The sequence below is a fragment of the Drosophila tropicalis genome, unplaced genomic scaffold (assembly GCF_018151085.1).
Source record: "Drosophila tropicalis isolate 14030-0801.00 unplaced genomic scaffold, ASM1815108v1 contig_859, whole genome shotgun sequence".
Lineage (NCBI taxonomy): Eukaryota > Metazoa > Arthropoda > Insecta > Diptera > Drosophilidae > Drosophila > Drosophila tropicalis.
The window spans coordinates 4,616,586-4,631,765 of record NW_027173353.1 but is presented as its reverse complement, the minus strand read 5'-3'; the positions used below and the strand labels follow the sequence as shown (position 1 = coordinate 4,631,765).

The following is a 15,180-nucleotide window of genomic DNA, read 5'->3' as shown; positions in this document are numbered from 1 at the left end:
CGGGGATCACTTCAGACGCAATGGGATGATGCAGCAGGAGAAATAGCGTCAAAAAGGGTACGTGGTAATAATCAGCGACAAGCGAGACTTTAAATATTTTATGCGGCTCAAATTGCCGACTAAAGAAAATAACAAAAATGCAAAGAAAAAGAGAAAAAAAACAATATGCTGGACTTTTGAATACCTTACAAACGATCTACTTATTAGTAAAGTTGTCATAAATGAGAAGAAGAATTCAAAGATTGTGAAAAGAGATGGGACGTTATTGTGTTTCTCTGGCTTTTGTTGAGTAAAACTATGATTCTTTCTGTCAGTTTAATGATATTGTCAATATACTCTTACTTTCTCTACTTATCCTGGCTGAAGTTTGACTGAGGCTGACAACGAGTGATACACCCGCACACACACATACACTGCCAGTTCCAGTGGCAGGCAGGGATGGCAACTTGAGCCACTTTGATTTTTGCTCAAGCGTAATTACAAGTTAAATGAGGCCAGGACCGCGGCCAAAGCTGGGACTCTGGTGGCTAGGCCACCAAAAACAGTGTCATCATGCGGAAGGATGCTCGGCTGGCAATGAAACGGAAGGAAGGAAGGAAAGACGAGCGGACGCAGACGGACGGACGGAAAAGCGAGCGCCTGGATGATGTAAAGGCGGCGATTGCAGGCACAACCGCGGACATGGACATGCCGACGCTGTATGCCGGCAACCAAAGCACTGGTAATGAATGGGTATGGGTGGTCCGATGCGATGGCTGGCTCTCATTCTCACACTCTTCCTTTCTATCTCTCTCGCTGCCTTTATGTCTGTCCTGGACGAGAATGAAAAATTACGCCGGGCGACGCAAACGTCGACATGGCGGACTCGGACTCAAGCTTGTTTGGCATCCTGGCCGCGTGGTGACGTTGTTTGTCCTGCAAAAAGAGAACGGACCAACAGAAGGAAGTATGCAGAGAAGAAAAAAAACACCAGAAAAGAGCGGAGAAACTTAAAACAAAACAAGAAATAACGAAGCGCATAACAAAAATTGCGAAAACAAACCGCATTAGCGAGAAAGTAGAATAACAGAGGAAACGGAATTGGGATAGGGATAGGGATAAAGGAAGGCGGATCTGACGATGGAATGCCCGTTGATGGAACATCACGTCAACCAACAATGATGACAACGAAAGCGATGAGGATGAGGGCCAGCCAACTGGTGGTTCAGTGCTGAAAACATTGTCGCCGGGCGTCTCGATGGACATTGCATAGCGTGGCATTCCGCTCAGAATGAATTCACTTGGACAGGAAACGGCAGATGTTGTTTGCTCACTGCCAGCCCGCTCCAGCTCCACCATCATCAGCGTGGAAAAGTTCATTTTGCAGTAATTAACAAATTGTAAAACGCACGCGGAGCAAAGAGGCTGACTTTAGAAGACCAAGACCAAGACCAAGGCAACCGGCAACTTGCAACTGGCAACCAGTGCATTCTCTGTCCAAGTTTGTTTAAGTGTAAGAAATTATAGATGCTGATGCCTGATGGCTACAGCTTTGCCTCAACTTAACTCAACTCATCTTCAACTGGTCCAGTCAACTCCATGACCGGCTTTTCGGTTTCCTTCCCTGATGATAGTCAATTGCAAAAGTTCGCTTGACTATTAATATTTTATCCCATTTCACTGCTAGCCATCCCATGGACCAGAACGTTCCATTGTCATCGGCACTTGTTGGGTTTGTCAAGTGAAAACTTTTTACAAAACTTAAAAATCCAAGAAAGAAAAACTAAACGAAGCAGCAGGACAACTGATGAAAACTATGCAGATATACATAGAACTGATTTCTGAACAAATTGAAGCGGCCGGCCAAGTTTTGATTAGTTTCACAGCCCATCAACAAAAAAAAAAATACTAATTCAAGAAATATGGAAAAATTATTAGAAAATGTGTTAAGCAAATTGTTGTCTATACATTTTTTCTAAGTAGACATCGAGTCAAAAGTAGTTGGTAAAAAAACGTAAATAGAATTCCCCTGCCTTTAGGATTGAATTATGGTGGGAAGTAGAGACGATGCAACTAAATGCCAAATGACAGATGCCGCGGCGTTGCCATCAGCTTCACGCTTTCACACCCCCAATTGCCCGCCCATCCGCATCTTCATGCCAATGTCAGCCCCATGTGGCACATGTGTGTGTGTGCAGCGAACAACATGTGACAGCGGCTGCGACAACGTTCGTAAAAGCCGTGTCAACAAAAGTAGCAGGAACAGCAGAGCCAGCAGCCGAGAAAATGCCAAACTGTTGAAGCTGGTAACCAAAGTGTGCGCTTCCTTGAATTTGACTCGCTTCCATCCACTCACATTGCCCGCCCCCCCACTCAATCTATCTATTTCACTCTCACCAGGGTGGATCTTAAATAGCTTCATGGCGTTGATTCTGCTTGCGGTGGAAGCCTCCAACCAAGACCTGATGCTGACAGTTAGTACTTACCATAATGGTTTTAATTGCAAGTGACTGGCCTTAGTCCAACCACGTGTCTTCCAAAAACAAAGACATGCTTTACTTATTTAATGAATACGTAAGATATTAAGTTAAAATTACAAATAATTGCAAATGACATACAGTCTTGACAGAATGCAAAATTGTGGTTATGGTTAGCAAGAGATGCCAACAATAAAAATTCATATTATTATTTATACCCTTTACATTACATCTGTGGGATAATAAATAAATTTGACTGGTTTTGCTAGTTTGATTTTGCAACTTATATGATCTATTATGTAACTGATATGAGATGATATAAAAAATATATTCAAAACTGAATAATTGGTTAAGCCATGGACAAAGTTTAAGTGCCTTTGGTTACAACGCAAGTTTCAAAGTCGAAAAATAAAGTTTTCAGTCAAGTTTGAGGCTTGAAAATATTGTTTTTGCATAAATTTTTAAATACTCTTTAGGAACAATTTTATGGCCACTTCTCACAATTTTTCGTTTAAACACCATGTCGTATGAGTAATATGAAAGGTTATTGATTCGTGAATTCGTTAAGTTGTGATTCCAAAGCAATTTTTATGTTAAATACATCAACTATTTATCCAGTCAAGTACATAGAGTTGATTATGGATAATAAATAAGTGACAAACAAAACTTTGATGTGAATTTTATTTTCCAGATGTTGCACTTGCAACTGGCTAATTTATTTCTTATTTGTTAACTAACTTTTTCAACTAGTCGCAACAGTTTGTGTTAAAAGTTTGCTAAGAACTTGCTAACGCCAACACCCAAGATTGGCAAACTGTTCCATTTTATAGGCTGCAGCGGCAAGAAGCGTAAAAGTGAAGATGGGCTAAAGAGATATTTGTGGTGGCACAGTGGTGCAATGATGAATTTTAGAAGCACTGTTATGGTGGAAACTCTGCCATGGCAGCGGGGCCCATCAATTTGCATGGCTCGTCACTTCAGCAACGAAATCTTCGCGCATTTTGCATTTTAGTTGTTTCGCTTCGTTGCATAAATAACTGAAAGCATTTTGCAAAGACCCGCTTCCACCCACTCAACTGCAGCATTTTATTGTTTCAATGCCCCATTTGCATATATGAAAGCGGAGCGAAGCTGTCCCGTTTCAGTCCTTGTCTTTCTGTCTCTGTCTCTGTATCTGTCCCGCCTCTCAATGGCAGTCCCAGTCGTTGCACAATTCTAAGCGCAAACAGATTTTTGTTTGCAAAAACTTTATGGGCTGTGCTTTAGAGAAGGAGACACAGAATGGGGAGAATGCGGAGGAGCCGAAAGACTTGAAAGAGACAAGGAACGAAGACACTAGCAGCAGCATTTGCAGAATTTTTCTGCTTGACTCGGCAAAAGTGTCGTAAATTTTTGATTTCATTAAAATGCGTGCAGCAAGAACAATCATCCGACCGCCCAACAACCCACCCACTCTACCAACCAACCTCCCTTCCCAATCCTATTGCCTCTGAGGCCAATTGGAGCATAAAATATGCATTGTACAATTATCATCATCTGCATTCTGGATGCTTACAAGAACATAATTAAAAATTATATATATATGTATGTACATTCTTTACTCTTACATACACATACATACATACTTATATTGTCTACTGTATATAATGAACATCTAATATAAATCAAAGCAATGGCAACCTTTTGCAAACATAAATTTGTCAATTATGCACTCGGCAGTTGGACAAAAGTTCATTTGCAGTCAACTGGAACGGGAATACCAAAGCAGAAGATAATTCAATTGCCAAGAATTCTCATGGCAATTCTGGTTGGCATTTGGCTCTGGCTCAAGTTGAAACTAGTTAATCGGCATATATGTTGAACAAGTCCAGCCAAAATCGGCAAAAGTGCCAAATAAATGCGGCTAAAAATCAAATATCAGAATTATTTCTCTTTCTCAGCATTTTTTTTGGTTTGCTCCTTCCTTTCCGCTTTCTACATACTTTTCCCGATTGCCAAAGAAAATTTGCACTTGCTTATCGGGTATTTTTTTTTTTGTGGCACAAGCGCATGAGAAAATATGCCACGTGCCACGCCCCCAAGCCTTAGACAGTTGGTTTACACGCCTTTGGGTAGCATTTTGTTGCTATTTGGCCAGCCAAGTGCAATGGCAGTGATAAAGATTGACGGCGTTGTAAATTCAGTGATTTTGTCACTTCGGAAATTGGCAAAATTTCCGTATAGCTATGTAGCTTATTTCCAAACGGGTGTATCCTTAGATTATGGCCACAGTAAATAATATTTAGAAAACCGCATAAATGTAAATTTATGTCAAGCAGATACATAATTGGAAATCGAACAAATAAATATGTCTACATATATCAGAGAATGTTTTCTATTTGTAAATGAAACAGAGCAAATGTTTTCATCCAAGCAAATTTTGAGTGAGTAGAAGAAAAATAAATATATATTAGGAAAAAGTAATTAAACAAATGCCAACTCATTGCGATTAACATCTATTGTCTCTTAATGTAGCCAAGAGTTAATAAGGCTCTTACAAAATAAGAAGAATTCTAAACACAAATTCTTCTGGAATAAAAACAAAAGTTGAAATAGTAACAAGTGACAAACAAACGAATGAAACAAACAATGGCAACGACAATGCGACAACGATGAGAATTCCCAAAACAGAAAACGAGAGCTAACGTATGTTTCAGGGTGTCGCTTCTGCTGGGATGCTCCAGGACCAAGGCGTCGAGGCGTCGTGCTACTGCGACAAAGTGCAAATAGAACAACAACAATAACAATTGAAAAGAATTTAAATTTACATTTTGCGCAAAACATAAGAGGGCTTCACGGTGAGGGCAAGCCAGAGTGGTAATGGAAAGGATAGTACAGGACGGGGGCCCGCATCATTAAAGCCAAGGAGTCCAGCTTGGACCACACTTGAGTGTAGCATTTTACATTTGTATCACTTCTTTGGGTGTTTTTTTTTATCGCCATTTAAATGTAAATCGTAGACAAACGGTGCGGCGTGGGGTAAACTTTCGGATGGGGGGTGAGTAATGGTAAAGGACCAAAGAGAGGGTCGCTGGCAGTTTATGGGAGTGCGACGACTTCCGACCGCAATTGAATTTTTTAAAAGCGCTGAGCATTGATAACCAAAACAATAAAAGTGGGGACCATACACACATACACTCCAATACACACACACACACTAAGAGACATACCCAGGACCAAACAGACACTCACACCCGAACAGAGATATAAAAACACACGGAAAAAAGAGTAACAAATGTTTTAAAAGCGCTTAAATATGCAACAAGCCAGAGAATGGTAAAAAGTACAAAAATCCAACAAATGCTTGCTCTTAAAAGGACTCTTCGACTTTTTCATACACTGTAAAAGTTAAGAATAATCACTCAAATCCTGGCACATTTAAATCCAACTGCTATTGAAAAGCCATTCTGAGAGCCTATTATGTCTAATGCATTTGATTTAAGCCGTTTTATCTAAAAGCCAAATAAATTATACAAATTGTAGAACCCGTTTTAACAAACTTCTGAAACAGTTTTCGAACAACAGAACTTCTAACAAAGTATGAAAATCTGCGATGACATACTTATTTGATATTTGCCAAAGTCTACCTGTTTTTATTTAACAAATATTCTTTGCCAAGTTTATTGAAACTGTGAATATACCCATTTTAGATGGGGCCTAAAAAAAAAGATATGTCGCAAAGGCACAAAGCGCAAATCGGCCTATAGCAAAATATGTGCTAGGCTCTCGTACAATATGTTTGTTTGTGTGTGTGTGTGTGTTGGAGTCTCCCCTATCCTGTCCTTTTCCTCCCTTCTTGTTCTTCCCCTCTCTCACTCTGTGCCCAACCATTTGTTTGTTATTGTGACAACAGAGAGGCATTCATTGTGTATGCGCCATTGTGAAGAGCCGTTAAATTTTATATGCATTTTGGCAACAAGAAAAAAAAAAAAAAAAAAAAAAAAAATTTGTTAAAATTAACAATAAAACGTGACCGGGCAAATATTTTGGGCAAAAGTCAATTGAATATTTGATACTTACAAATATGTATGTATGTGTATGTGTTATATAAACTGTTATGAGAAGACGAAAACTCAAAGTTTACTTTTTTTAAACTAGATGGAAATTATTTAATGACTTTAATTTTTTATTTTCTTTGGACTAAACGAAGAAGAAACTTTTTTTAGTGAATAGTTTAATATTTAGATATATATTTCGTTTAGGATGTTTTTTTGGCAAAATTAAATTTAACAACTCCAATCAATTAATGTAATAAGTTATATCTAATTAAATTTACCTGCTAATAAAGTATCGAAAAATACACATTTAATCGCATTACAAATCTCAGCAATAAATAAGCTGCCAAAAATAATTATTAATAATTATTATGTGCATTAAAGTGCAGAAAAGCTTCATAGAATACGATTTGCAATGAGCCAGAAACGATTCGCTTATAGATTCAACTCCAAATACCCTGCAATTAGTTTTCAATTAACTTTTTATCAATGGAGGAAATTTTATTCGGCTACTGAGTTTAAGATGAAGGACTTTTTCAGTTAAAGTAAAAAGGACAAATCCATTTGAATCCCCCACTTTCAGAGGGGAAGTTCAATCGAATAATGATTCATTCTTACTTACAAGGTATACAAATGTCGAATATCAAACTTTTTGTGCTACACTTTTTTACATTTTGGAAATTATCATATTTAGGTTTGGTTTTTTTTTTGCGTGTGTGTAAAATTATTTTAAAACTAGAATTACCAAAGGATTTTCAGTGCTGTTGGCTTTGTTGAACTTGGCATTAAATGCGGCATAAATAATAAAATTTAACAACTCGACAGCGGCAGCAACAACAACAACAGAAGCGGCAGAAAGCATTGTGTAATTGTCAGCTGGTATTACATTTAAAATATGCTAATTTGCATTCATTTGATTTTTGGTTATTTTATTTAAATTTTATTTAAATGAGGTTTTTTGTTAGCTAGGCTAAACAAAGGCAGTAATTAATGCCTGTTTTGGCAGAATTATGGGGAATTAAATTATCTGGGCAGAGGAGACGAAAAAAAAAATGAAGTAAAAACCAATTGCAATACATAATTAATGGTTGTGATTTAAGAATTGAAAGAAAAGTTTTGGTTTTCGAATTAAAGCAAAGTTAATACCGATTAGTTCTACTGAATGGTTAAAAAGAGTAGTTAAATTTTTACTTACTTTCAAAACTATGTATGTAAGGCCATTGACAAACCCTTGTTCTTTAGTTTCTCTTTATCTCTTACTCTATCTCTTTCATTTATCTACATTTTTTTTGTTGCCTTTTTTCTGTCAGACATTTGGGTGTTAGTTTGCTTTGCATTTGAAAGCCGTCAGCGTATTTTATGCTCTTTAACAATGGATGGACAACACGTACGTGGCCTGTAAATGAAATAAAACGATAGAACAGAGAACAGGACTTGAGCAGATAGGATGAGGAGTCGGGGGCTTTTGGTAAGGGCCAACTCCTTTGAGTGGGGCAATGTTAATTGCTTATCTACGTGATTTCTTACCAAATTAATTTAGCCAAATTGCAAATGGTGAATGTCAAATGGCAGAGACAACTACTACCAACTGAAATAAATCAGATAAGTTGCTGTATTAACATTGAATACATTTCCCTAATTAAATATGTACCTACATATATATAACAAATATATACATATACATATATGTGCATTAGAAAGGGCATAGAAAGCTTTTCGTTTAATTGAAAACCGTTAAGCTTATGGCTTGCTGGCTTCTTTTTGAGTGTTTGAATTTGTTGTAATTGGATGTACCCCAAATGTTTTGCTTTTATGATTTTGTTTAACTTAAAAGGACACATGCGCGCGCAGGGAATGGCAAACCAACAAAACTAGCATTAAAATCAACATACGCCCCAGGAAGCGGAAGGTCGCCAACTCTCCGGTGTTTGTATAACGCAGCACACACAACACACACGCACACACATCCATAGACTTATTGCGGGTCAGAACCGGCAATGTATGTAATTCGTTTGCAATAAATTTCGCATATGAACGAATAAAAATAGGTAGCTCACTCGTTCGCCATGAAAGTTGCATGATGTTGACAAAATGTCTAATAAAAACATTTACCCTTCTGCATGCATACATGTGGGAGTGTGTGTATGTGTGGAACGATTGTACATACACCTAGGGCCTGCTGGATGCTGCGACTGGGCGCAATACAAACATAACCATGACAGCCAAAAGGATAAATAAACAGAAACATGGAAGTAAAATTATTTTGTTATCATACATGCGCTATCAAAATAACTAACCTCCCTACATGGATGAGTTCGAACTCTCCATGTTACTTTTTGGGAGGATATACATAAAAACATGTTTAAACGACCCAATTGTTATATGTACATGATTCTTCTATACTTTATCAAAAAACTACATGTTAACTTGTACAATGGTTTTAATAACCACATACAGGATATAACCAGTCTTTAGGAATATCTTCTAAGTATAAATTTTAGATTCTCTACTATGAATAATTGGATTCGAAAATCATAAAAACGTTTCTCAGATGAAAAGGGATATCTGTGTAGAAGCATGCTAATTCATTTAAAACTCAAATTAAAATGCATTTTGTCTCGTGTGGAACGTTTAAGCAATTTGCAACGTCAAGAAAAAACAATTTTTCACTTGCTCACTTGTTCTTCTGTGGATAAGTAGATCAAGTGTGTGCTCCATTTCACTTTTTGCCAAGTACAATTGTGATGGCATAACTGGCCTGTTTCTTTCATTGTTTCAGTCTTTCAAGCCTGCCCTTACCCATTGAGTCCTGGTCATAACAATGCAGCTTCTATAGCATACTTTAGAGCGCAATACTTGACACTGATAACACACGTCAGCAACGTCTACGACTATGACTGTGCCGCATTAAATGGACAATGGACAATGGGTTTTACTTTTACCCAGTCAAGGACTTAACATTCTGCAGCCAGTTACAGTTGCAGTTTGGGTCCCTTTCCCGTGCCCTTTCAACCTTTACTTTACTGTCAACATGATTGCCTTTGTGGTGGGGTTTTCCTGTCACATTCTGCTCTGCTTGCTGAGATTCGTCCACCTTGTCCGATTCTCTGTTTGCCAGCCTTACGTCGCTGCTCCCTCATCCTTTCGGTTTCTTTTGTGTTTCGGTTTTATTTATTTTACTCTTAGCATTTGCATTGGCACTGTGCGGCTGCTGCACCGTGTCTGCAGCTGAAACCTAATTTTCTGCACTTAATTGTTTCATTATGGCGCCGCATAAAACAAAAGACTTGACTCGATGCTGGGCCCACTCAGGCGTAGCTCAGGCCAAAGAAATTGTTGAAAGAAATCCAGCAAGTGAAAGCAAAGAGAAACAGAGGTCGCAAGAGAGAGAAACGATTCAAATATAATGTAACATGTAATGTGGCTTTGACTTGATTGGCCTGTCTTTGTTGTTGCTGCTGCTGTGGTTGCTGTTGCAGCTGCATGTAACCTACTTTGTTTGGCCATTGTTTGCTTTTAATTAGCCGCAATAAACGCATACAAATATCCACAAACATACTCTCACAAACTCTCACACAGATTACCATGGCACGTGCAATAGGCCCACTTAAAATAAACAATTGTAAATGGCATTTCACTAAGCAATTGAATTGAAGCCAAGGCCTTGAAACAATTTGTTTACAAAATGTGCCCCCTATATGCAACTGACTGGCAAACACCCCGCCAACCCCACCAGCCCAGCAGTCACTTTTTTCCCCTCCCCAGCCAGTCTCTTTGTGCTAATTAACTTGCACAACATGTGCGCCTAACTTTGAATCCATTTCCATTTAAATGCGTCCCCTTGTATGGTAGTGTGTGTGTGTCTGTGCCTGTGTGTGTGTGTGTGTGGCAAGTTGGCGGCTCAAAATCAAATTAGCCAGCCAGCCAAGCGAAATATAAATCTGCTGATTTACACAGATATAAAGTCCAAGCAGCCATAAAAACAAATTAAGCCAAAATGTTAAATAAATAACTTTTGCCGACCCGCTGACAGTCATAAGCCAGCGGTTGTCCGCCAAACTCTCAGTCCTTGCGCTCCCACACATACACATAGACAAAAGTTATCTTATTAATTCCTTGCCACATACCCATACCACACCACCACCCCCCTCCCCATTCCCCTCCCCATTTAACATCCGCTGCCACACGCCCCACTAAACTCTCTGTTAATACGCACAATCAAATGTGATAAATATAACGAAATATTGTGTGTAGCATAATTTCGGCCAACTAAGCCGACAGAAATAACACTTAGGTAAATATTAGGAGAAAGAAGTGAAATAGAGAGAGAGAGAGAGAGACAGAGAGAGAAGAAGACATTGAGAGAGGCAGAAAGAGATAGAGTGATGGAGCCATTGCTCACATTTTTTGGCAAAATAGTCTTTCACTCGGCACACACAACTACACACACTCACACCCACACACACTCGTCCATTTTGTTTTTCCATTTGCCTGCCTATTAAGCAATGTTTGCTATAGCAATTTCTTGGAACCGTGTGGAATGGGAATCATCTATGGATGTATGAGTAATCGCTTTCATGCTTGATGACCAAAATGATTAATGGGTCTTGGGAATTGAGCCAAGTCCAAGATTAAACGCAACAGTTTCAAGCATTGATCATTTGTTACATGGCCATGGGAAAGCGGACACTTAAGCCTTTGCAAGTAGGCAAGGCCGAGTTAGGAAATTGATATGCCACACAAATATGGAAGGGGTTCCCTCCTCCTTGTGTATTGCCACACAAAAATATTTATAATTAATTTTTTTTCTTTTTTGTAGAAAAATTCAATAAGACCATCATCATCTTGCTTTGTCTTTAAAACACGAAACTATCTTGGAATGTTGTAGTCCTTTGTGAATTATATCCACTTCCGAAGAGGCGACGCAAATAAATGTTTTATCTCATGCACGAATCAACAAGCCATAAACAAGCCAAACGAACAGCACTAAAAGGATGTGCGCGTACGCTGCTGTTGTCCTTGTTGCATCTTCATTTTCTTTATTTTTTTGTTTCTCCGGGCTTGGGGTTACATTTTGTTTGTTGTTTTTTTGTTTTTTTTGTTAAATTTTATGGAGGTTTTGCTAGAGCAATGGTGTCTATGGTCTGGGGCCAGTTGCTTTTGTCATTGTTTTTGGCTTGGCATTTGCTTTTGCCAGTGCTATCTGGCCGCAAGGATTAATGGGGTCAATTTGACTATGACACGCACCCGCAACTGCAACTGCATCTGCATCTGCAGTGGCAGTAGCAAGTGGGCCCATAAACTATGGCCACGGGATGCGGCTCATTTCATGCCAGTCGAGTGCATTTTGTAACGAGTCGACCAAAGATTCCATTTCAATTTGTGTTGTAAATGCAAAAACTCTTGTATGTGTGTATGTACGTATATGTATGTGACGGCTTAAAGTAGAAGTAAAAGAAAAGCCATTTCCTCCCAAGTCTCACGCACATCCTCTTAGCACGCAACAAGAAAAACAAATGAAGGTAGAGGAAGAAAAACTTGAAGAAGTTGAAAAACCTACAACGACAAATTCAACATGTCAGCCATTAGAGCCAGATGGAAGAAAGCAAACAAAATGCTTGGGAAAGCATGTGTAAGCGAGAAAGAGTAAAGCCGTCACGAAGATGAAACTATTATCCACGGAAATTAGCGAGTTCCAATGACAAAAACACATGAAATGCAAAAACTTTTCACCCTCCAAACTCAAGCTCAATTTCTAAATTGTTGTTGACATTGTTTGGTCTATAGTTACACATACATATATGCATGTAGAATGTATTCAAGTAGGTGTGTGTGTGTGTGTGTGAGTTCTCCCCCTTGTTGGTTTTGGCCCACTTGAGACAGAGTTTATATATGTATGTAACCAACGCTTCATTATGCTCGGTATTAGGTGATGAACTTTAATCATTGTTAAAACTCAATATTATAAGGATAATTGATGTTATTTACAGCTTGCAGTGCGCGAACCACACGACCCTCTGGACTATTAAACGATTCCAGAACTTTATGATCTTCAGCATCCAGTTTAAAATCAAATATGTTAAAGTTCTCCTCAATGCGCTGGGGGGTGGAGGATTTTGGCAACGGAACAGTTCCGATTTCAACTAAATAACGCAAAACAATTTGAGCCCGTGTCTTGCCATATTTATCGCCAATAGCCTGAACTCTATCATCAAATAGAAAATCGGGTGTCTTTTTGCTTGGATCTGGTCGGCCCAAGGGGCAAAAAGCGGTAACCACAATATCGTTCTGCCGGCAAAATGCAATTAATTTTTTTTGATTTAGTGCGGGATGGCATTCGACCTGAAATGAAATAGGCCAGGTGTTAGTTAGTTCGTTTGTATTTCACATCACAATTGAAGACATACCTGATTATGTATGGGCTTAATCTTACAATTGGCCAATAAACGAGCAAGTTGTTGTGAGTTGAAATTAGATACACCAATATTCTTGGTCAGGCCCAATTCGACTAGTTTCTCCATTGCCCGCCAAGTGTCAAGATAGTCCACATCGCTGCAGTAGTTCAAGGGTCTTTTGAAATATTCAAATATCGATTAAAAACAACTTACGTTAACTCCACTTCTCCCTTATCATTTAGGGGTATTGTTTCGTCATCTCCACGATATACATAAGAATAGGGAAAATGTATCAAATACAGATCAATGTAATCCAGACCAAAGTTCTCTAGACTTTTGCGGCACGCATGTTCCACTCTTTCGGGTTCGTGGAAGGTACACCACAGCTAAAGGAAGTTTATTTAAGAAGTCTAAATGTGCAAGATTCAAACAACTTACCTTTGTGGTAATAAAAATGTCTTCCCGTTTAATGACACCCTCGGAAATTTTTTTATTCACTGCTGATCCAACTTCAGCTTCGTTTCCATAGAAGTAAGCACAATCCAAGTGCCGGTAGCCAGCATCGATGGCATGTAAGGTAGCTCGCTCGCAATCGCCACCTAAAGACTGTGTTGAAATGGAATTTCATAAGATTAGAAAATACTTTAAAAAGCACTACAAATCACTAACGTTAATGAATGAACTGCTCACGTTAATAGGTGACTTGACTCTAAACAATCAAGGGAAAACGGTCTAACGTTGATCTTATCTTATCAAGGAATAGAATGGGAACAAGCCAGTGGCTTATCAACTATTTAGCTTTGAAGGGGGTGTCTACTAAAGTATGGCAAGTGTAAATATACTAGATAGTTTTCTATGTTACTCTCCTTTAAACGCCGCCACTTAAGAACTACGGGTCCACATTGTGCTAGTGACGTTTGCAAACATTCTGATTAAAATATATATGTCTTAATATTTACCTTGAAGGTTCCCAGTCCTATAGATTGTATTTGGGTGCCATTATTGTTCTTGACAAACGGAACTTTAGAGGTCATTGTAATCAGAATAGTTTAACTGGCTCTGCTCTTATTGCAAATATTTCACACACTGTTCGCCAGACGACTTGTAGTTGGCTTTTTATAGGCACATCTTATCAATCTTATGCATTAAAGTTAAAACAAAGGCAAAGTCACACGCAAACACACAGACGAAAAACACAAAAAAAAAAGTGAAATCCATTAAAGATTGTGTTTTTTGTATCTATATTTATGTATCTGCAAGGCAAAAACATAAAATCTTCTCTCACCGCCATTTTTCGTCTGACTTTGGGGTCATAAAAAGGCAAAAGCAAAGGAAGCCAAATAGAAAAAAAATGCGACAAGGCACATAAAATATGCGTTAAATATACGCAAAAATAGTTGGGTCATCTAATAGCAGAACATCCTTGTCTATGTCCAAGTCCAAAAGATAATTGCGCTAGGACTACTTTGTCCTCTGGCTCTCTTTCTCTCTTCTCTTCATCTCTCCCTTTCGTTGCCTCTTCTTTTTTTTTTTTTGTTGTGAATCACCCGACTGGGCCGGCATTGCTTCGTCCCATCAGAAAGATACACTCAAAAATTTTACGATCCCAAAATGGCATTAAATATCCAAATGTACTTGACGCGACTTTCTTGGCTACGTGAAGTGAAGTAGAAAGCTCTTGGCATGAGTTTTGGATTTGGTCTGGTCTGGTCTGGTTTAGTTTTGCCTAGTTGCAATAGTACACACAAAAGCCGGCGAAGGAGGGTTAACTTTTATTGCTGGCCATCAAAAAATGTTAAAAGCACGATTTCCATGGCTATTGTCTGGCATCTGTAATTGCTTTGCCTTTTGCTTTGGCCAAGCTGCTTGCAAATCTGAAATTCTTATTGCTCTCCAACATAAAATAGAAATTTACATAGTTAGTGTACTCAATTCTTTAGTCAAGTCAATCTAAAGCGACAATGTAATAAAAAAGAAATTTTAAATTAAATAATTATGCCACCAAAGTAAACATAATAAACTATGCAATTGAATTGAGTCCATTGACTTCTTTAGATAAAGAACTTCTTATGATTCTGCTAGAGCTGAACTATAAAATTATAACAGAAATCTAAACCAAAGGTATTAATGATAAACAATTTCATTGTATATAGTTAACATATATATCCTGATATTTTCCTAGTTTTAATGTTGTTATGGGGAAAAAAAACGAAATGACAATGTAATGTAAATGCTATAACGGGTTAACAGCGATTTGAACATGGATCTAACATTTTGTGTAGACTTTTTAACAGA

The 15,180-nt window shown here is 38.3% G+C and overlaps 1 protein-coding gene across 1 annotated transcript; it reads right to left on the bottom strand.

The window, feature by feature from the left end:
- Positions 1 to 12,403: 12,403 nt before the first annotated feature.
- LOC137582421 (aldo-keto reductase family 1 member B1-like) lies at positions 12,404 to 13,966 on the bottom strand. Its single transcript, XM_068296954.1, has 5 exons — positions 13,845 to 13,966; positions 13,324 to 13,491; positions 13,099 to 13,271; positions 12,898 to 13,042; positions 12,404 to 12,832 (listed from the first exon to the last, which is right to left on the bottom strand). Exons 1-5 carry the CDS (start codon positions 13,917 to 13,919, stop codon positions 12,440 to 12,442), a joined length of 954 nt encoding a protein of 317 aa, XP_068153055.1. The 5' UTR covers positions 13,920 to 13,966; the 3' UTR covers positions 12,404 to 12,439.
- Positions 13,967 to 15,180: the final 1,214 nt, after the last annotated feature.